Source organism: Myotis myotis, unplaced genomic scaffold (assembly GCF_014108235.1).
Source record: "Myotis myotis isolate mMyoMyo1 unplaced genomic scaffold, mMyoMyo1.p scaffold_m19_p_17, whole genome shotgun sequence".
In the NCBI taxonomy this organism is placed as follows: domain Eukaryota; kingdom Metazoa; phylum Chordata; class Mammalia; order Chiroptera; family Vespertilionidae; genus Myotis; species Myotis myotis.
This window is the reverse complement of record NW_023416321.1, coordinates 33,693,910-33,715,863: the sequence shown is the minus strand read 5'-3', so window position 1 is coordinate 33,715,863 and position 21,954 is coordinate 33,693,910. Positions and strand designations below refer to the sequence as shown.

General features: G+C 55.4%; 1 protein-coding gene across 6 annotated transcripts in view; it reads right to left on the bottom strand.

The window, feature by feature from the left end:
* ABR (ABR activator of RhoGEF and GTPase) overlaps positions 1-21,954 on the bottom strand; it is a 185,315-nt gene that overhangs the window by 130,690 nt on the left and 32,671 nt on the right. Inside the window, exon 1 of one of the 6 annotated variants that reach the window (XM_036340907.1) lies at positions 15,073-15,212. The exons of 3 other annotated variants lie outside the window; for them this stretch is intronic. Coding sequence is in view for 2 of the 3 variants with exons in the window: in XM_036340903.1 (XP_036196796.1) it covers positions 9,642-9,702 (61 nt within the window). In the remaining variant the exon portion in view is untranslated. Of the gene's footprint in view, positions 1-9,641; positions 10,256-15,072; positions 15,213-21,954 lie in introns of those variants that run through there. 2 more of the 6 variants (XM_036340903.1, XM_036340904.1) reach the window with 2 other exon arrangements.

The following is a 21,954-nucleotide window of genomic DNA, read 5'->3' as shown; positions in this document are numbered from 1 at the left end:
CGGCGCTTTTGGGGTTTGTTTTTAATGGAGTAGAATAGAATAGAATGTCATTATACGTGCGCTGCAAATGTGATAGAGAGGGGTAAATACTGCCCAATGAAACGTTTGTTCCAGTTTGCGTGTGTGCTGGCTTACAACGGAAAATGCGTGTAGTCCACCCTCTGTCCCTGGGTTCCACATCCACAGATTCAACCCACCACGGATCAAAAATATTTTTTAAGAATGTTACGGCATTGCCCTGGCCAGTTTGGCTCAGTGGATAGAGCATCGTCAGAGGCCGACTCAAGCGTCCCGGGTTCGATTCTGATCAAGGGCACATACCTCAGGTGCAGGCTCGATCCCTAGCCTCGGTCAAGACACATGAGGGAGGCAACCAACTGATGTGTCGCTCTCAAATCTTTTTTCTCTCTCTCTCTCTGTTTCTCTCTCTGTCTCTCCCCGTCCCTTCCATTCTCTCTAAAAATCAATGGAAAAATATCCTTGGGTGAGGATTAACAACAACAACAAAAACATGTTAAGTCGTTGCTGACGTGTATTGTGTATTAGGCCTTCCACAGTTGCATCTATACTCAACATGTACAGAGGTGTTGTTCTTTCCATTATTCCCTGAACTATTTACATAGTATTTACATTGTCTTAGGTGTTATAAGGAATACAGACAGGATTTAAAGTATACAGGAGGATGGAGATGCATAGGTTATGTGCAAACACGACACCATTGTGTACGTCGCGTACACCTGAGCATCCTCAGATTCTGGCATCCCAGGAGGCCCTGCGGCCTGTGCCGGGTGGGTACCGGGGGATAACTGTGTTCTGTTTGAATTGCAGTCTAAAGAGAGAGCAATTCACTCATCCGGCCCCCGCCCCCTTTGGTAGCAGGTGTCTCCACCTCTGCTAACTTAATCCCAACGGGGAGGAGCCGACTCCTTTCGCCCGGTGCTACGTGCTGGAGGTCCCCACCACAGCCCCCTGGCTCTTCTCTCCGGACACAGAACGGACAACAGGAGCTACTGCCACGTTATTACACGGGCACCCCCCAGCTCGGCTCAGGTGAGGAAGGGCCTGGGCAGCTCGCACGGAGGCACTGGGTCAACCTGCACAGAAAGAACGGCGAAGCACCAGAGTGAACACGTGTCCTTTCTGGAGGCACCGGATGCCCATCGCCAGGATCTGCTGGCCTGTGCCTCTCCACTGTCTTAGGTTGGGGAAGCTCTAGCTCATCAGCCTTCCCTGGGCCACGTCTCTTCCCTTGAAAGGCCGTGAGGGGGAGAGGGAAGGAGGCTGGGGCAGAAAGCTCTGGGTGGGGGAGGGGGCAGAGGGCGCCACAAGGTGGCACCTGGAGGATGAACCTTGTCCAGGCTGAGGCTCTGGTCCAGCGGCACCCTGGAAGCACAGGGAGGGCAGGAGCAAGGCAGAGCGGCAGGAAGAAGGGGTTCAGGAGAAACGAAGGCACTGGGGGCAACTGAAACACCACATCTGTCCCCCTACAAACAGATGAGTGAGTGAGGGGGGCGGCAGATCATGGGTCCCTATAACCAACCACACGGGGGCTCCTAAAAGTGCCCACCGGCTCAGTGAAGAAAGGAAGCTGCCGGGGAAATTTTGAGCAGCAAAGGGAAAGGAAGAGAATGGAGTTGTGGAGCACCCCCTCCCTCTACCCCACTTTTACCTTCCTGCTTGGTGTCAGCTCAGGGCAGGCTTTCATCCTATCATACCCCAAACCCTCACCACACACAAACGCGTTGTGAAACAAGCCTTCAGTCTTGTTCCGGCCTTTCTGGCTCCGGCCAAACAGGGGTCTGCTGAGGTGTCAGCCGCCCCCATCGCCCCATCCGCCCAGGCTTCCCCCGGAGGGCTGACCTCAGCAGGGGACTCTCTGGGCTTGGAAAAGGGGGGCTTAGCAGGTGTGGGGAGTGGGGCAGGGGGGTCTGCTCCGAGCCACCCCATCATTAACATGCTGCCCGTGGGTGAGTTCAAGTGCAGAAGCTGGCTGCGCGGTCCAGCTGGCCCTGGCCTCCGCAAAGGCCCTTGGTGTGCAGTGGCCTGATTTAAGGCCCAGGGCTCCCTTTATTGTCCTTTGGAAACTGTGGAGGTGAATTTAAAAAGGCCTGAGAGCCGGGGCCCTGGCAAGCCCGCTCTTCCTCCAGGGCCCACTCCCTCGCTCCTGGCCCTGCTCTGCTCTGGGAACTGGGCACTAGCTGTACCCCAGCCCCAAGTCTATTTTCTCTCTCCTTCCTTTTTTTTTTTAAACATTTGGTGCTTCTTGAGAGTAATCCCAGGGAGGAGGTTACACTGGGCTATGGACTCCAAGTGTCCGTGGGGAGATCTCGGGACCATCCCTTAGGAAGGGATGGCCCAGTTGGTGAGAGCCCCTCAAGGCCATGCAGGGAAAGCCAAGACCGTCTCCACAGTTGTCATCTAGCTGGAGAGACGAACAGATCCATCACCCTCTGTGAAATACCAGCTGCCAAGGGGCCTTCACTGGCTCCTCTGTGAAAGGCCAGGGACTGTGGGAGAAAGAGCAGCGTAGAGTCAGGCCAAATGGTGTTCAATTCCTGGCTTGTACTCTAGCTCTAGGGCCCTGGATTAACTTAACTTCCCTGAGCCCCAGTGTCCTCCCTGTAAAATAGAGGTAATAATTCCTGCCTCATAAAATGTGGGCTGTTAAAGACCGGTGATAACACATGGGAAGCACCTAGAAAGAGAAAGGGAACATCAACATAAGAGAAACACTGACGGGGGCTGGGGTGGGGAGGGTGAATTGAACCCACATCCTAGGTATGTGCCCTGACCAGGAATTGAACCACAATGTTTTGGGGTACAGGACGATGCTCCAACCCACTGAGCCACCCAGCCAGGGCTAATGAGCTTTCTTTTCATTGGCCCAGTGCTTGTGAGAGACCCAAGGATGAGGTCTCTATGTCCTTTTGCAGAACCAGACACATTTCCCAAAGAGATCCCCATTGCACAACTCCAGAGGCACCAACCCATAGAACACAGTCAGAAAGCACGTGGTTTTGTTTTTTTTTTTCCTAAAACTGCACCTTCAAGGAAGAAACTCATTCAGAAAGATGGCCCACAGGCTGCGTAGGCCACGGGTAACATGCGCTGAACAGGGTGACCACAAGTGAGGAAATCCACTGCTGCAGAGGGGAGCAGCCGCCCCCCAGCGTCCCCCAGCGAGGGAATTAACTGGGCTTAATTACACAACATCTTCGGGCTCTCTGTAATCTGGATCCATTAAACCCTGTTGCTGGCCAGGAGGCAATGCCCAGGAGGAAGGGGTTAGCCCAACACACTAATAGGATCAGCCCTTCAATCCCATGAAGGTAATTATGGCCACATCCTTCCCCACCTGCCGTGAGTAAACCCACAGATCCCTAGTCGGCCTGGGGCTTTCCTAGGCAGCACCAGCTCCACAGACACTCCAGGAAGCCAATGGCTACGCCTCCCAGAGTGACAGGGACTCTGAGCTCCATCCGCACTAACCTCCCAGCCTTCCAATCCCCTTCTGCCGACCTTGCTCACCTTAGGCCAATGCCGGACAGCATCTGCTATGTCTACTTGTGGTCTAGAGGGGCATGAATGCATCAGAGACGAGGGTAGAGAAGGGGGAATGGCACCTGACCAATTATGTCACCACGCCCCCCCCCTCAATCCGGCCCTATCCCCTGAAGACCACACTGACCCTGTCCGTTCTTATATGGCCAGGCAGCCCATATTCATTTCCATTCTGGTGCATGATGGGAAAGGAAGGGCAGGGAAGAGAAACAGGAATAAAGCCCAGGGGCAGCAAACTGAGGGAGGCCTAAATAAGGTCAGAATCCGGGGTCAGAGAAGCTGGCTGTCCCAGCCACAGTTGGCCATGGCATCACTTGGCTCCACTTCAAAGGGCTCTTTGCCAACGCCTTGGGCAGGGGTAGGAATGGGCATCCATCCCCAACCCCCACACAGGGATGCACCCTATAGTCTGCCCGTTGCCCTGATTTCTTTCTTCTTCCCCATTTACAGGGTCCGGACAGCTCTCTCCAAGCTTCAGGGACACACAGAGCACTCCCACTGCCACGGGGGCACCCATGGCTCCAGCTCTCTTGCCCACTGAAATGCAAGCTAGGGTAGACCAAAGCCACAAGTCAACACCAGCCTCTCCCATCCTGCCCTGCAGACAGGTAAGCCTGCTGGGGACAGGTAAGCCTGCTGGCCTCCCCTACTGGCATCAGTGGAAAGTGCCGAGACGCTACAGGTAGGACGTGATGGGTACTCCAAGCCCCATGGGTAGCCTCAGCTTACCTACCACACCAGGGGCCAGAGAGACGCAAATGGTGTGGAGATGACGTAGAGTTGTTCTAAAGCCACCTAGTTCCTGGTTTGCTCCCAAAGAACCTAAGCTGAGCCAAACAGCTACAGCACCAACGCTGGCAGTGCGGCCTTCCAATCACACAGTCACAGTCCATAGCAACGCGTGGGACTCCCTTGGGGGTCTCCGACTCCACTAGAAGCTACTACAACGACCAAATCCACACAGCTGGAAACTTGTGAATGGGCCAGCTAATGGGTTTCTGGGATTTCTAGTGGAGTAAGAAGTTAAAGAAGCCAAAAACCCAGAAGTTTCCTTCCCCCATAATATTACTGGGGGCATATTATGTATGAGGCACTGGGCTAGGCACCATCTAAGAACCTGGTCCAACTCTCTATTGCTACCAGTCCCCTTCCCCCCTTTCCACGCCCTTCCAAACTCCTCTGCAAGCCTTTTACGAGGGGGGACCATGGTGAGCTGGACAGCTGAGCAGGTCAATACACCCTTTATCTTCAAAGCACTTTATATAAACATTCACCAAGTAATCCACACAGCACCCAGGAGAGCTATCATAGCCTCCCTTTACGGAAGTATGCACAAGGAGTGGGCACCAGAGCCGTCCAGCAAACAGACCAGACCTCAGAGAGCATCCCACGTCGTCCATCCTACCCACAGAGTGAGAATGGGTTTTCCTCACGATTCCCGCACCGTCTACTCACCTACCAGCATTTTCCAGCTGGTTCTCCAAGAATGGCTCTGTCATTTCTTCCTCTTTCCAAACAACAATAACATCAGCAACCACAACAACAGCACATGGTGTTTCTCTGAGTAGATGACTTCATTCCTCTGCCCCAGCCCGACCTCCAGACACTCTGAGACTCCAGCAGGCATGACAAGGATGGCCTGCTGTTATGACTGGCGCTGTTCCGAGGATAAGACGACAGTCACCTGCAGGTGTTTACCCGCACATCAGGGGAGTTCTAATCGAACCCACACAGTCTGCCAGGCCAGCGGCTAATATAGGAATCAGATGAGAAACTGAGGCAGGCTCATGATCATCTGGAGATGGGCTGTGCCCCTCAGTGCTTGCCTGGCCCAGGGACAGGGCACTGAGCCTATAAGGGGCAGGCAAACATCACGACAGACTGAAATACCCCTGGGGAACGTTGCTTGGGATAAGAGAAGGGAGCTCCAAAAGGTAGGTTCTGACAACAACAGATGGCCGGGTTCTGCCTTCTGGGAGGTCCAAGTAACTGCAAGCTTTGTTTGGCTCAACAGAGTAGGAATGTTTAAGGCCAGAGCTGAAAGGCTTGGGACAAAAAAAGAGGCTGAAATGGCAAAGGAAAAGACTAGATGAGCCCTCAGCTCTTTAAATAAGTCCTGAACATATGGCTAACGACTTTCCATTTGAAGAGGTGCCACATGGTTGGCCTACCTGGGGCACATACATCTCAATCCAGATCTGTTTGGAGGGCAGTCTCCACTGAGAGGGACAGAGGAAGTTTCAGCGTCCCAGCCCCACCCCCCATTTTGAGGTAATTCCACAGAATTTAATGTAATCCAACCTAATCCCAAGACACAGAAGAAAACCAAGAGGAAGTGATGTGTTTAATGGAAAAGGTGATGAGAGCCCGACCGGTATAGCTCAGGGGTTGCGTGTCAAACCTGTGAACCAGGAGGTCACAGTTTGATTCCGGGTCGAGGCCCAGGCCCAGGTTGCAGACTCCATTCTGGGGAAAGAGGGAGGGGGAGTGCAGGAGGGGCCAGATCGATGATTCTCTCTCATCATTGATGTTTCTATCTCTCTCTCTCCCTCCCCCTTCCTCTCTGGAATCAATATTTTTTTTTTTTTTTAAAGAAAGGGTGATGAGAAAAAGAAATAAGATAAAATGAAGCTCACAGCCCTATAGAAAGAATCACACCAGATTCAGGGAAAGAATCCAGGCAAGGCACTGGGCGAGGGGGGAGAACTGACATTATTACATTAATGTAGGAAAATGAGTGGCACAGAGACAGGAAGTGGGATGACTGGAGCCCCCATCTGCCAATCCGTCTTATCAGGGGCAACGACCCTGCTGCCATCAGTCCTGGGTCGCTCTGGCAGCTGAGCGCCAACCAGCTCCCTGAGTCAGACAAACCACCCTCACGGCAGGCAGCCCTTCAAGGCTTCCCACAGGGGCAGAGGGGTCTGCTCTCACCACTTGTCCACTAACTATCCACATGCAATGGAAGGGGACACACTCCCCCTGGCACAGAAGCTGAAGCCAAAATGAGCTGACAACTAACTCCAAAGGCAAGAAGTCTGCAAAGGGAAGGGACTGGTTGGCAGTCGGGCACCTTAGAATACAGAATCCCTGGCCTCCGTGAGATCAGAGCTTCAACCAGCCCTGCCTTGGCGCCAGAACCAGGCCCCAGTTCCTGCAAGAGACACAGGGGACAGGCTGCGGCCGGAGTTATTGAGGCTACTGACCCTGCTGGGCCATTTCAGGGAGAACTCTGTGACAGAGGACCAAAGAGACAGACGTCCCCCATTCCAGGACACTTCGCGGCCTTGAATAAGCTCAGACATACTCAGGTGAAATTCGAGTCTTCCTAGCGTATGATCTGAATTCCAGCTTTGTCATTTGTCAGTTATGTGACCTTAGGTAATGATTGGAGCTTACTGAGCTTCTCTCTCTGTAAAATGGGGGTGAGATGCCCGTCCGGTATGGCTCAGTGGTTAAGTGTTGACCTATGAACCAGGAGGTCATGGTTTGATTTCCGGTCAGGACATATGCCTGGGTTGCGGGCTTGATCCCCAGTGTGGGGCGTGCAGGAGGCAGTTGATCAATGAGTCTCTCATCACTGATGCTTCTATCTCTTTCTTTCTCCCTCTCCCTTCTTCTCTGAATTCAATAATATTCATATATATGTGTATATATACATATATATATAAAATTTTATTTTATTTTTTAAATAGCGGTAAGACTACCCATCTCGCCCGAGTTGTGAGGTTTGGAGAGAATGGATGGCAAGTGCCTAGCCGAGAGCCTGGCATGTAGCAGGTCCTCAGGAGATGATATTATGTGCTCAGGAGAAAGCTTTCTCACCGGGTAACTCGCATCTCTACGAAGGGACACTGGCCACCCTGTGCCCTAGGTGCAGCCCCTTTACCAATCCTGGTGGATTTGGCTTTTGTGGCGACCTGCCACCCCAGGACTGTGAACCTTGTAAGCAAACAACTTCCCGAGAGGCAGAGGAACTTCCTCTGGGAGCCACAGGCCCCTGCTGCCAGGCAAGTGACAGCCCGGGTATTTGTTTTAACGTAGGCTCTTGTCAGGAGGAAACTTCATGGCTAACAGCCCAAACATGACTGCACAGCACCTCCCCAGGAAGCCTGGTTCTACAGCTCTCAAATAAGCGGTTCTGAGGAGGAACTCCTCACACTGCTGCCAAGGCAGTGCCCCCTCCCAGCCCTCCAGCCGGCTGCTCCAGGAGCCCAGGGGCCAGGGCAGAAGCAGCAGCAAAACAGACAGACAGCTCAGATGCCAGCCTGGTACACAGGCACCACCCCCTCTCCCCCCAGCCCCCGGCCCCCCTCAAAGAGGGCCCCTTGGTCTAATTCCCTTTCCTAGGCCCGTCTTCCTCAGGTCAGGAATTTTCAAGGCAGCCTCAGGCAATTTTGCTTCTCTGCTGGGGTGGGGGTGGGGCGGGGAAGGGGGCGATAGGAAAGCTTGGAAATGATCCGGTCTGGGTTTCTTCTCCAGGCAGTGGAGAGAAAGCCCGACCCAGGTTTCCAGAGGATTCTATGCTTTGGGGAACAGGGAAACCAAAGAGCCAGACACAGTCAGAAATGTAAGCAGCATATGAATATGAGGCGTTGTTATGACTGTCATTTGGGTGAGTGCAGCAAAGAGGAGGTCACTAATCCTTGGAGGGTCAGGAGCTGATCTGCGGCAGACTCTGAGCAGATGTGCGCCCCCATTCACGCAGACACACGTGCACACACACGCCACACAGCCACGGGCCCTGACCTTCACCCAAAGGTGCTGGCCGTGCAGGGGAAGGAGCAGATGGAGTGGCTGGGCTTGGCAGGACTGCCACCCGGGGGGACGGGCTTGGCCCCTTTGATGTTGAAAAAACCAAAGCAGAATGAACCATCACCAGGAGAGCTCCCGGGGGGGGGGGGGGGGGGGGGGGGGGGGGGGGGGGGGGGATGGAGGGGGAGGAGGAGGCATGACAATGACGGTGACCCAAGGGGCTACAGAGGTCAGAGGCTAGAAGCCTCCAGGGCAAGACCTTGGGGTTCAAGGCATTATCCTTGTCTACTGCCCCCCCCCCCCCCCCCCCGCAATATGACTGATACCAAGGAATTCGAGCCAAGCTGCCTCTTATAAATGCCCTTGACCCATGGCATCCAGTGTTGAGCCAGAACCTGGCCCCACCTGCCTCCCCCAACCCCTGCCTCCTGCCTCAGGGCTCTGGGCTAGGAGAGTAGCCAGAGAGAGTGGGAGGGTCCCCTTGAAGTGGTGGGGAGAGCGCACTCCATCTCCTGTCCCCTTCGGGGGCAGCAAGACTCTCCCCACATCCCTGTGCGCGCTGGGGAAGGTGTCTCCACGCAGGGGTGGGAAGGTGTGCAGGGCTTTAGCCGCCTAAGCAAGGCGGAGTGGGAGGTGGGGGCGGGGCGCTCGGCCCCCAAATGTACGAGTGACCAGGTACACATCCCAGCGGCGGCGCTGGAGCCATCACAAGATCGCGGCAGATTTGGGGGCAAGGGGGTGGAGGAAATGGAAGGTTTGCTTTTTCTTTTTGGGGGGTGGGGGGTGGGGGGGAGATGTGGGGGGGTTGATGAGGCTGGCAGGAAAGAATGCGGAGCCGGGGTTTACAGCTCCTTCTCCAAACGGCCCCCACGCATATCTGCACACACATTCTCCCTTCCCGCCCACCCCCACCCCAAACACACACCCGTCTCAGGCTGTCCCCGAGGTGGCCACCTCCGGCCCCAAGGACTTTGCCAAAATGACCTTTCTGCTCCAGCATGGACAGAAGGGGCAGCCGGGGCGGGGGGAGCGGAGGCAGCACCCCACAACGAGGACTGGGGAGTGGTCGGTTACACAACAGGTGGGAACGGGTGACACAGCTCTCCCGGCCCCGTCGGCCCGCCGCCCGCCTCCCACCCGCCTGAAGTCCGCTCCCGGGACCCCCTCTGCGGCCGATCGTGGGGGTCCCACGCCGCTTCCCCGCCTCCCGGCCGGCCGGGCACTCGGCCCCCGCCCGCGCCGGGCTCCCCACGCCAGCCCGGCACCTCGGGGCCATCCCCGCCCGCCGCCCGCCGCCCGCCGCCCGCCCGCCCGCGCGCACGTACTGCTGTAGAGGGTGTCGATCCAGGAGAGGCGCGGCAGGCCCGGGTGGCTCAGCGGCTCCATGCCCGCGGCTCCGCGCGGCGGCGGCAGCGGCAGCTCGGTCAGATCGGAAACCCGACCCTCATCGCACAACAAAGGAGGGAGGGCGCGGGCGGCGGGCCGGCGGGGCGCCGGGAGGGGCGGCCGGTCCTGGAGGCCGAAGTTGCCGAGCGCGGGGTGGAGGCGGAGGGGGGCGCAGGGAAACAGGTAGCAGGGAGGAGCGAGCCGGAGCCGCCGGGCGGGCGGGGGCGGACCGGCGAGCGCCCCCGGGAGCCCTTGGGCCGCTGCGGATCCCGGAGCCTCGTCCCCGCAGCCCGCGCGCCAACTAGCAACTTGCCGGGGGCTGCGCGGCGCCCAGGGGCGGGGGCCGGAGGCCGCGACCAATCTGCGTGCGGCTCCCGCGCCCCCTCCCCCGCCGCAGCGCGCCTCGGCCCGGCGGGGGTGTGGGGAGCAGCCTCCGTCCCCCCCCAACGCCGGGACCGGCAGGCTGCAGCCCGCGCCGGCGGAGCGGTCCCGCGGGGGGGTCTCCGGGCTTCGGCGCAGGCCCAGGCGCCTTCTCCTCCCCGCGCTCGGCTCAGCCGATTCTAGCCACCCGCAGACGAGGTGTCACCGGGAGACCTATGCGCCCGCAGGGGTGACATCACCTGCACCCCGGGATCTCTAAGCGCCGTTTCTGGGGCCGGTGCGGCTGCCAGGCCCCTCCCCGAGGCAGGCCTGGAGGCGGCGCCGGCCGGGTTAATGTCCGCCTGCCTGCGGGCAGCCTTGGCCGCCCTGGGACTCCTTCCTTCCAAACCTTAGCAGCGCCTCATCTATTTAAACACCCTTGACCTGAAGGCTGGGCGGTTCCAGCCCTGCACTCCAGGGGGCGGCAGCTGGAGGACAAACTAGGGTACAGGAGAGGCCGGGGCCTCTGCTGGGTCCCCTCCAGGACCCTCCTCTGGGGGGTTCTAGTACATAAAACTCTAGGGGAGTCTGGGACCAAGATGCCTCCGACAACAGAACCTTCAGAAACAAAATCCCTCCTAAGACCCCACGAAAGCAGTTAAGAGGGGGTGGGAGGTGGGGGGCGGGGGGCGGGCTTTATGCCCGTCCCCTGAGTGCTGGGACCCAAGGCAACTTGGGCTCTGCAGGCCTCCTTGGGCCAAAGGACTCAGGAGAAGGGACTGGAGGGGCAGGGGCAGCCTTGGGTGGTCCAGAGCATCAGGGGCCGAAGCTCCTGGACCCATGGGAGGGAGGCAGTGGCACCCTGTGCTGGGCCACTTATGCTGTTTTTACCTCAGACAGTGAGGGGTCTGATGATGGAGGCGCCCTTCCCCACCCTCACCCCCCGCCCCAAGAAAAGCTGGGACCCAGCTCTACAGACAGGCCTTGGACTCTGTCGGGGGCAGTGTTGTCAGCATCCATGCGCATGGGGGGGAGTGGGTCCTCGTTCCAAACAACTGCAGGCCTATTGCTTTTTCTTTTTTTGTTTTGTTAAGCCTCGCCAGAGGATATTTTCCCATTGATTTTCAGAGAGAGTGTGAGAGACACAGGGATTGGTTGCCTCCTGCATGTGCCCCCACCAGGGCTGGGGAGGTACATGCCCTTGGCAGTCCGAGGGCTGACTATCCACTGAGCTATACCAGCCAGGGTCCTGCTTTTTCTTAAGGGGTGAAGCAGACCCTCACCAGGATGCTGGAAGGAAGCCCACACCAGCCCCTGCAGCTGCTTGGGTAGCGCCCTCCAGAGCTGCCCCAGGGAAGATGGTGGCCACAGGCTCACCGCAGATCTGCAAAGCCCTGGTAGATGCAGTGGAAGATGCTCTGGGCTGTGGAAAGCCTCCACAGGTAGCTGCACGGGAACTGTGAAGTAACACGGCCCCTCCCTGCTCAGCTGTCACCCTCCACCATTCCTGCATTGCACACAAGACTGGCTGGACCAAGCAGGCACCTGGAGCTTGGCAGAAAGGGGGCGGGGAGGGGGGGGGGAGCGTACATCTCCAATGAGATGCTCCAGAAATAGAGCCAGGATGGGAGAGGGAGCAAATGGGCTCTAAGAGGAAGGAGAGGGAGGAGGGTGATGGGAGCAGCAGGGAGGGGCCCAGGACCTCTCTTCTTCCCACAGGGAACTCTCTGAAGGCACAGAACCCAGAAGAAAGATGGAAGCAGGAGCACAGCCCAGGGAAGCAGCAGCACTGCCCCCTTCTCCACCCCCACCCCCACCAGGGCAGCCTCGCCCTCTCTCCACTCTGAACATGCTGCAAGAGTTTTCCTATGGCCACATCCGGGCACTGACTGTGAGCAGGCCATGGATGGATGTTTCTGTGTGAGTCACATACATTTGCATACATTTTACATTTTTATCTACAAAGGCTGGAGCAAGCTATTTTCAGCATTTTTGAAGCTAAAATGTTACAGTTGCCCTCCTTATCGATGCCATAGTTTGCTTTTCCCCCCTCATTCTGCCCAATTCTGTCTTGGACCTCCCACTCCAGAACACAATTCAGGGTAGAGAGAGAGAGGGATCTTAGAGGCAAGCGGGAGGAGCGCTTCTAATAATTAACAGAGGAGGCTACGGTGCACGTGGCTTGGCTCTTAGTGTTTTGTTCACAAGATGATATCACTGTGAACCTCAGTATCTCAGTTCGCTCCATTTTCCAGATGAGAACACGGAGGCACCGAGGAGCTAAGTAACCCACCCGGACAGGAAGCGGAGGGCTGGGACTCAGACCCTGGCACCGTCTGCTCATGCTCTTAAATGCCACCCATGCTGCCCCCACTGTCAGTGGACTGGCGAAAGCAGCGTGGCAAAGGTCCCTGGAAATCTTGGCTGGTCCATGGGTTAGAGACCACCTTCCAGGAAACCCTCCAGCCCTCTTCCTTCTCTACACACCTGTCACACAGATGTGTCCCGGGAAAGGGCAGTTACTTCGTGCCTTGATGCCTTCACTTGGATGGCCCTCAGTAGATGTTAACACCGCACAGCCTGACTCTAACCTTGGCTATGGACACACGTGTGGGGGACTTGGAGCACCAGGGTGATTTCAGACTGGAGCAGAAGCCTCCAGAAATCTGGCCCTGAGGGTAGGGAGGAGATGGGGGAGACCCCATCCACATCTTAGGAAGGAAGGGGTTACAGAGTCACTTTCATTGGCATTTTGCCAGCGGAGAAGTGCACGGCCAGCAACCCCAATCTGTCCGAGCAGCAGGGGTGTGTGTTCCTGTGGACAGGAGGCCCTGATTCAGCTAAGTGCAGACCTGTCCCTGCACCCCACGGCACTGAATCAGCACCCGTCACAAGGTGTCCTCCAAGCCCGCGCTAACCACTCGCTGCCCAGTCCTCTGAGTGAACACTCCCCACCTCCCCCAGCAATCCCTCTGGCCATGCACTCGGGCGTTCCTGAACTCCCCACCTCCCCTGGTGACCGCCCTGCTCCGGCCTCGCTGCCAGATTTAAGGGAGAGTTAAGCAAGGGTAGGTTGTCTTGCCGGGAGTGCTGCTGACAAGGGACGGAGCGGGAAGAAGTTCTATCCCATTCTGAAGGTCAGCAGCCTCGCACAGAATTCCCAGAGCTGGGCTATTATACTCATTGCCTCTCCAACAACCAACTCCTGTTTCCACCAGCCACTTGACCAGGATGGGAACAGGTGACTGTGCTTAGAATCCAAACTGGGTATTTCCACATTTCTTCCCTCCTCACTGTTAGCAACTCAGGTCCCCTGAGCACAACAGGAAGGCCCTGGGAGTCCCTGCTTCCCCCCCCCCCCCCCCCCCCCCGGAGGTCACTGCTGGGGAAAAGGCTATCTATCCATTTGCCTCTCTCCACTCTGGGGCCAGCAGGGAGCACCCGTGAGCAGGGGCTGGGTGTTACTGGTGGCCAGGGCGGGCGGAGCCCTTTGCATTCAAATTAAAAAACAAAGAACAGACTGTGATAGCCAAAGAACCGAGTGTTTCCACCCTCCCTGGTAGATCAGCTTTCTAAAAGCTGGGCCTACACCTTTGTTCACGGGGGTGTACACCACACTCAGCCCAGTGGATGAGTGAGGCTCCGGTAGACCTCCGAAGCAGCCGCAACCACACTGTGCCCCCCGGTCAGCTTTCTGTCAGAAGCACAACCGACTGGCATTCAATTATAAATGTTGAATAAATAAAATGAACAACAGCGAACATTTATTTATTGAGTGCTTTTTAAGTGCCAGGCATTGCTCTATGTGCTTCCCATAAATTAGCTCACTTAATCCTCATCATAAACCCACGAGACAGGCACTACTAGCCTCTCCACTCCACAGCACCAGAAAGACAAGCCACTGGCTAGCCGGTGGTGACCTTGGAAACGAACCCAGATTCTGAATCCAGAGCCCACACATGTAACCTCTATACTGGGCCACAATGAGTGAACGGTGAACAGAGAGAGTGAAGTTAGACTCAGGGAGAATGAAATCGGGGCTACAGGAGAAACGCAAGGCAGAACCCACTGAGCCACCAATGACGAAGCAAAAAGAGAGCTGGCTCCCAAAGAAAACCACATCCACTCCCACAGGGCAGATGACCCTGGGCACCAGCTACACGCAGTCGATCTAATGACAGCCTCCTGAACCCCAGTCCCGGCCGAACCCTCCTGCTTCTATGCCCTGGGCCAGCCTCCGTTTTCACATCTGTAGGTGGGCAACCAGGTGGGTCGGAGAGATGACTTCCAGGCTTTCTACCGGCCCTTAGAGGACCATACACTTCGCTTCCGAGCAGCCCCTGGGGTGGCCTGCTTCCTGCTCCTGGCTTCCTTTCCTTCACCGTGGTCCAGTAAAGCGGCGTTTACTGTTCCGGAAATCGCCCTCACCCGTGGGGCCTGGAGAGAAGAGACTTCGCCAGGCTTCCACCGAGTCACCTCGGAGGGGGAAGGCTTGGCCTCAGAGTTCTGTCCTTGGCCCTCTTCCCACCTGCCTCTTCCCAGCCTCCTCGCGGCTCCAGCGGTCAGTTAGGTCTGCAGGCAGCACCGATGAACTCACCAGCCTCCCCCGTTACTCATGTCTCTGTCCAAGTTTTGTGTCAGCTTGAGTCACGGGGAAGCGCTGCAGCTCTGGCAAGATGTAAGCCTGAGGACGGCAGTCACCCCCTGGTGGCCTCCCTTGGCCCGGAGGAGGCACAGGGACACCCAGGGCCCTGTAGCCATGACGCCCCTCAGTCACCCACACCCACGACCAGGGCCCCTCAGGGAGGCCAGCGTTCGGACAGCGTAGCTGCCTCAGATGAACGAAGCAAGCTGCAGTTTCAGGAGGGCCGCGTGCCAAGCCCCGGCTAACATGGCCCTTCCCCAGCACGGCTCAGATAGCACCGCCCAGGGGTCAGCAGGAGAGGTTTCCTAGAGAGGAGATCAGAGGGCTCCCCCGCAGGGCCTGGCGCCCCCTCCGACGTTACTTACCACAGCATCCCGGTCAGCATTTGCAAAGAGGCCAGGAGAAGAGGCGGGAGGATCCTCTCAAGTCCCAAAAGCCCAGAGACACAAAGTTCAACGGCTCTGACTTATCGGCTCAGAGCAAAGCAGGGGGGCACGTCCAGCTGGGGTCAGGCTCACGGGCTGGCCCCCTGCCCTCCTGTGGCCAGCATCCCCCTGAAGCTGGCTGTGCTCCTCGCTCTCTCGGCCAGAGTTCTGCAGGCGCGTCCCAGCCCCGCGCTGCTCTGCCAGGAGCTCTGACGCCACTCACCAGGCTGGCCCCGTCCCTGTCAGGGCCAGGAGTGGTCACAGGGGCTGAGGGCGGGCTTGTCCAGGAGGCTGGCTCCCAAGGTGGCAGCTCCACATGCATGAAGGCTAGGAGAAAGAAGCATCAGCGCCTCGCCAGGGGTGCTCGCTACTCGTGCAGTCTTGCTTTGGGGCTACCGTTCAAGTTCGTGGGTGCGTGGCCCTGTCTCTTTAAGGACCAGGCCTCTTTAAGGCAAGTTCCCTCTGCAGTCACCCCTGCTCCCAGCCCTGCTGCGGCAGACAGCGGGGGCTCCCGAGCGCCATCTGCTGGCCCAGAAGAGCAGCGCCTCGGCCACCAGGAGCGGTCCTGCTAAGAGGCCTGGGAAAAGTCTGCACTGAAATCTGAGCTTATTAGCCCACGGATTCTACACAGGGCTGTGCGTTTCCCTTGTGAGCAACAAGGCTCGGGAAGTCAGGAGGAACTCCATTTGGGGTCAGGAGACAGCAGGAGCCCCCATGAGTGACTAGAAAAGAAAAACCACCCACTGGACAAAACCTTCCCTAAGATATTCTCAAATGGGGGGATTTTCCCAGTCCCCCTGCTTGCCGGCTGCAGGACCCGAAGCGCCGCTATACGTACCCTGTCCCCATAAACACTGGAACAGTGCTTCTCAATTAGGGGAGAGGTAGCTGGTATTGCCCCACGAGGAAGTATTAGGAAAATGTGTAGGAGCATTTCAGAGCCAGAGTTGTTAAAATATCCTGCAATATGCAGAACTGTCCCAAAGAACGTCTGTCCCCAAATGCCAACGGTGTTGACAACACTGGTCATGGGGAACGGAGGATGGAGATATGGCAAGCTCAGACCCCCCTGTTCTTCTTTGCCTCGTCATTCTGCCTTTCGTGTCCTCCCTAAATTTTACCTTTATAATCCTAAAGGGAGTGGCCTGGCCCAGGCCACCTTCAGATAGGGTGCCAGTGGCCCTGGCAGCCCCGCCCCAGAAGCTCGGCACATACCTGCACCCAGCCTGCGTTGGGTCATCATGACCCTCGGAAGCGAGAGGCAGACAGACTCAGATGGCCAGGAAGCAGCGGACAGTCTCTGAGAAGAAATCACAGAAGACCAGCCACCCAGTTCCCCCAGGGTCCTTCCTACATGAATGACTTCACTTCGCCCTGTGCTCTGTCCCCGGGCTGTCCCACCATGTGTGTCTTTTACATAAGGCACTTTCAGATCCTGATCATGAAACTTGGTGACTCCTAATTTCCCCTTCTGCAAGGCCATCGCGCCCTCTCCCTCTCTCCCGGGCTGGTCGGCTCCGTCTCATGAGCACAGTCTGGCTCCAGCGGCTGACGTGAGAAACCCACACATGTGACTCTCGTGAAAGGAGAGTGGGGAAGAATGAAACTCTGGCTGCGGCGGTCAGTGAGAGCGGCACAGTGGTCACATCGGAGCTGGGTCTGTTGCCTGGAGCAGCCCCGGGCTCACCAGGCCGAGATCACAGCTAGAAGGATCAACTGGAGGGAAAAGTTTCCCAGCAGCTCACAGAAACTAGGCAGCACTCTCTCAAACACATCTGGCCGGTCGCTCCCTTCTCAGCCCCACCGATGGCTTCCCACTGTCAGAATAAACACCCACAGCCCCTTGGTGGTACACAAGGCCCCAGGGCCTGGCCCCTGCACTTCCTTTCAGCTTCCTCTGGCACATTCCCCTCCTTGCTCTCTCTTTTTTTAAAAATTAATTTTAAAAATACATTGTTATTGATTTCAGAGAGGAAGGGAGAGGGGGAGAGAGAGAGAGATAGAAACATCAATGATGAGAGAGAATCATCGACTGGCTGCCTCATGGATTGGCTGCCTCCTGCGCACCTCACACTGGGGGGATCGAGCCCGCAACCCAGACATGTGCCCTGACTGGGAACCGAACTGTGACCCCCTGGTTCATGGGTCGACGCTCAACCACTGAGCCACGCCGGCCCTGCCTCCTCCTTGCTCTCTTGCTTTGTCAGAACTTTTGCACAGGTTGATATCTCTGGCTAAAATGCTCCACCCCCCACACTCTGCCTGGATATTTCCTACTCTTCCTTCTGGTCTTAACTTGAATATCACTTCCGCTAGGAAGCTTTCCCTAACCACCAGACCAGGGGGGCCGGCATTTCAGATGACCCAGTCCTCTTGTAAGCCACTCAATGCCCGAGTCTTCTGCTAGACTGAGAGTTCCAAGGGGTTAGGAACCACATCTCTCTCATTTACCACTGTAACCCCAGAACCTTGAAATAGTGATTCAATCACCAAATGAGTAGGTGAATGAATGAATGAATGAATGACCAAATATATTTTTGGTTACGAAGAGCGTGGAAGGAGGGAGGACAGGTGCTTTAGCCAGCCCAGCTTCCGACTGGGAAAGGACTGTCCGGGCTGGTTAGGATATCATGTCGAGTATGACCACCCTCTGGAAGGACTCAGAAAAACAACAACAGGATCACAGAATCAGATTTGGGGCAGGAGAATTGCTGCTCCAATTAATCCTCTCACCGCTCGCACAAACTCCCCACTAAAAGCTCCCTAATGCACAGGGCTCCTGTGCCAAGCGCCAGCATCGACGCTGCACTCTTTTTTACCCAATCAGACGCCAACCTGGAAGGGGAATAGAAACCCAGAAATGGCTCAGCCCACGAAGGGAACTTTGGCCTCAATTCTCACAGCCCTTCTCCTAGGCCTGTCCCAGTTACGTTTGTTTTCAGAGGAGGAAGCAAACGCTGGCTCTACCCTAGAAAAAAGCAGTTTCTGGGTGGGAGCCTGCCCTGCGTCTCCTGCTGCCTGGGAGGGTGCAGATGCTGGGAAGCTGGGAAAGAGGCTTCCGGTAGGTGCAGCCATGCTGACCTCCCCGCCTCAGCAGGTTGTAGGCTGAAGCTGTCACTCATGGACTCCCAGGGATGAAGGTGATGCCCCTCCCACCAGAGAGGGGAAATCTTGCTTGCAGCTTACTGACGGGAGAAATAGGATGAAAACTGCTTCTGGGACTCAGCCATCCCAAGGATCTAGCTTGAGAGGATCTGCAGACTGCCAGACAGACAGACAGACAGGGTGTGGGCAGACCTCTGTGGCTGCTGCCTGCACTGAGTCACGGTGACCACTGGGCAGGCACTGCACCAGACTCAGCTGGTCTGCCGGGCACCTGCAACAAGGGAAGAAGGTTCCTTTTCGTTTCCCCGTCACTGAGACAAATAAGATTGGATGTGTTGGGCCTTGGGTCCGTGGTGGTCCAGAAAATCAGCCTAGGCCACTGGGGCCAGTAACCCAGAAGGTTAGTCCTCTAAACCACCTGCCAGGTTCCCACCTGCTGCCCAGTAAGATACTGGCATAGCTAATCCTCTCAGGGTTCTTCTCCCCTAAAGTGAAGGGACACGGGGGTAGGAGGGAGCGGCTGTCAGCGAGGGCAGAGGGATGGTAAAGGTGACAGCTACAAACACTTCCTTCGTGCTTCCCACGCCGGGCTGATCTAAGGACTCCGCCTGTATGAAACCACTGAATTCTCCAGTAACCCAGGTGCTCCAGCATCCATGTCTTAGCCCCTCAACACTCCACGACCTCTCTCCACAGAAGGGAAAGAGAACTAAGTTGAGCACACCCTCAGCCCAGGGTCTAGCTCTGCCACCAGCTCGCTGTGTGGCCTGGTGGAACTTCCTTTCCCTCTCTGGGCCCTGGTTTGCTCACTTTGAGATGGAGGCATGAAGGTCACCCTGCCTACGATTCCCGAGAGACAGAGAACCAGGAAATGGCTGAGACGGGAGGGAAAAGCTTTCCTCTTTCCCACACGCCAGGTGCCCAATATTGCAGGAAGCGCATCGGGCTTTGAAGGGTAGAAAAGTTACTCCTTAGCTCATTGGACATTCCCTGAGCATTTACAAAATAAGGCGCCTTCCTTTGCCTAGGGCAGTGATGGCGAACCTTTTGAGCTCCGCGTGTCAGCATTTTGAAAAACCCTAACTTACCTCTGGTGCCGTGTCACATATAGAAATTTTTTGATATTTGCAACCATAGTAAAACAAAGACTTATATTTTTGATATTTATTTTATATATTTAAATGCCATTTAACAAAGAAAAATCAACCAAAAAAATGAGTTCGCGTGTCACCTCTGACACACGTGTCATAGGTTCGCCATCGCTGGCCTATGGTGCTCAGGACCGTGGATTGGAAACATGCCCACCCTCTCCCGGCTCGGGTCTGACCCACAGCCGAGGGAGGACACGGCTCCTCAGCAGTTTCCGGGCCCTCCCTGCAGGCACGGTGTTTCGGCACATCGGTGGCCAGGACGTTTGCCAAGCCTGTGCGGCCACCTGTTCAGTAGATGGTGTCGAAGGTCGCTATGCCACTGACCTGTATTCTGCTGCATCTAAACGGAATGAGCTGGAACGAGTAGGAAAGGAATCGTTGAGAACAGCACATCTTGAAGGACCCCCCCCAAATGGCGGCTTCGATTACGAATCCCTATGGCAAGTGTTCCCTTAAAGTGAAAAGCCTGAAGGACATGACCGCAGAAGAGAGGCTGTCTCCCCTCACGTCCAACCTGATCCAGCTGCCTGTCAAAGACGGTCGCCGGGACAACACCTCTGGCGTCACTTCTGCCCCTCCTACCAGGAGGAGTGTCCCCGCGGAGAAGGACCATGACAGTGCCCGCGGCATCGCCTTTAGATGAAGCCACTCTTTCTGAATTAAAAACCATCTTGAGCCCAGCCAGCGTGGCTTACTGGTTGAGCCTTGACCTATGAACCAGGAAGTCATAGTTCAATTCCCCGTCGTTTGGGGCACATGCCAGGTGGGCTTGATCCCCAGCAAGGGGTGTGCAGGATGGGGGCATGCAGGAGGCAGCCAATCAGTGATTCTCTTTCATCACTGATGTTTCTATCTCTCTCCCTCTCCCTCTCTTTCTGAAATCAATAAGAATATATATTTTTAAAAAGCCATCTTGAACAGTGTCCTAAGTAAAAGCCAAATATTGAAACTGGAAGTTAAGATTGATCTGTCAGTCATAGGTGGAATGATTGTCCGAACTAAAGAGAAATATGTTGATGTGCCTGCAAAAAACAAGATTCAGAAGCTGAGCACGTTTATGCTGAGGGTTTTCTGAAAAGTGTTGATTTTTCTGTCAGCAACAAGAAAATGCTTCCTGAATAGGAAAAAAAAAACCAAAAGAAGACATGCCCAGAAGTCATCAAGGAGCAAGGGAATGCCTGGTGTGGGTCCAGAACGTGGTCTGGACCGTAACGTGGGTTACGGAGGAAGGGGGCTGGTCATCACTTCCAAACTGAGTTGATAACCAAATGCTTCTTGGAAGTGCCATTTGAACTGGGATCTGGAAGGACGCCTAATATTTAATTTGCAAAAACAGAAGGGTGGGGAGGCAGGGCATTGGGGTGTGGGGGAGGAGCATAAGCAATTACACAGAGGCAAAATGGGGGTGAAGAGCGGAACCAGAATGAATGACTGGAGGAAAAGGTCCTTTTGGGAACCGGGGAAGACAACAGAGTATCGCTAATAGAACATGTGGCCTGAGCATGAACTCAGGGACTCAACAGAATTTGCAGCTTTTCTTAGGCCTGTCCTTATAAAGAAGTCTTTCTGGCCAAAAACGGTTTGGCTCAGTGGATAGAGCGTTGGCCTGAGGACTGAAAGGTCCCAGGTTCTATTACGGTGAAGGGCATGTACCTGGGTTTCGGGCACATCCCCAGTAGGAGATGTGCAGGAGGCAGCTGATCGATGTTTCTCTCTCATCGATGTTTCTAACTCTCTATCTCTCTCCCTTCCTCTCTGTAAAAAATCAATAAAATATATGTTAAAAAAAAAAAAAAAAAGTCTTTCTGGGACACCTCCCCCACCCCCCACCCTCACCCCCGTGCAACACCCACAAAGGTTTAGGACCCACCTCCCCTTCTTGTGAGTTTGCAGGGCCAAGGCACCCAGGTACTGAAAGCCCTTCGGTCAGTGTGTCCCTGGCTTCCACCCTTATGTTCTAGGCACTGTGTTCAGCGCATTACTTTTCCCTCAGCCTTTTCTTTCCAGCTTTATTGAGATACAACTGACCAATAACATTGTGTGAGCTTAAGGCATCGGACGGGATGATCTGATACAAGTAGGTGTTGTGAAATGATTGCAACGAGATTAGTTAACACATCCAAGGCATCCATGACTCACAAAGTTACTTTTTGTGGGCGTGATAAGGACATTTAAGAGCTACTCTCTGAGAAAATTTCAAGTATACAGTAAAAAAATTTCAAGTATACAATTTCAACTGGTGTGCTGCAAGAATTTTTACAACATGTAAATACCTAACTATTTAGTCAGGGGCACTGACCTCTTTTCCCTGAGATTGTTAAATAAAAATGACAACAGCCAACACAACAACATCTGGTACGAATCAATCAAAATTATACCTGTTTTTTTGTTGTTGTTGGATCTGAAAAAATATATTTTTTGGTGAGACACAGAATTTTAGTAATTAGCTTATGTGTGCTGTGAGATGAAAAAGATTGACAATCACTGCAGTAGAGTATTGTTAACTAGACTCACCATGCTGTACATCAGATTCCCCGAACTCATTCATCTTATACCTGAAAGTTGG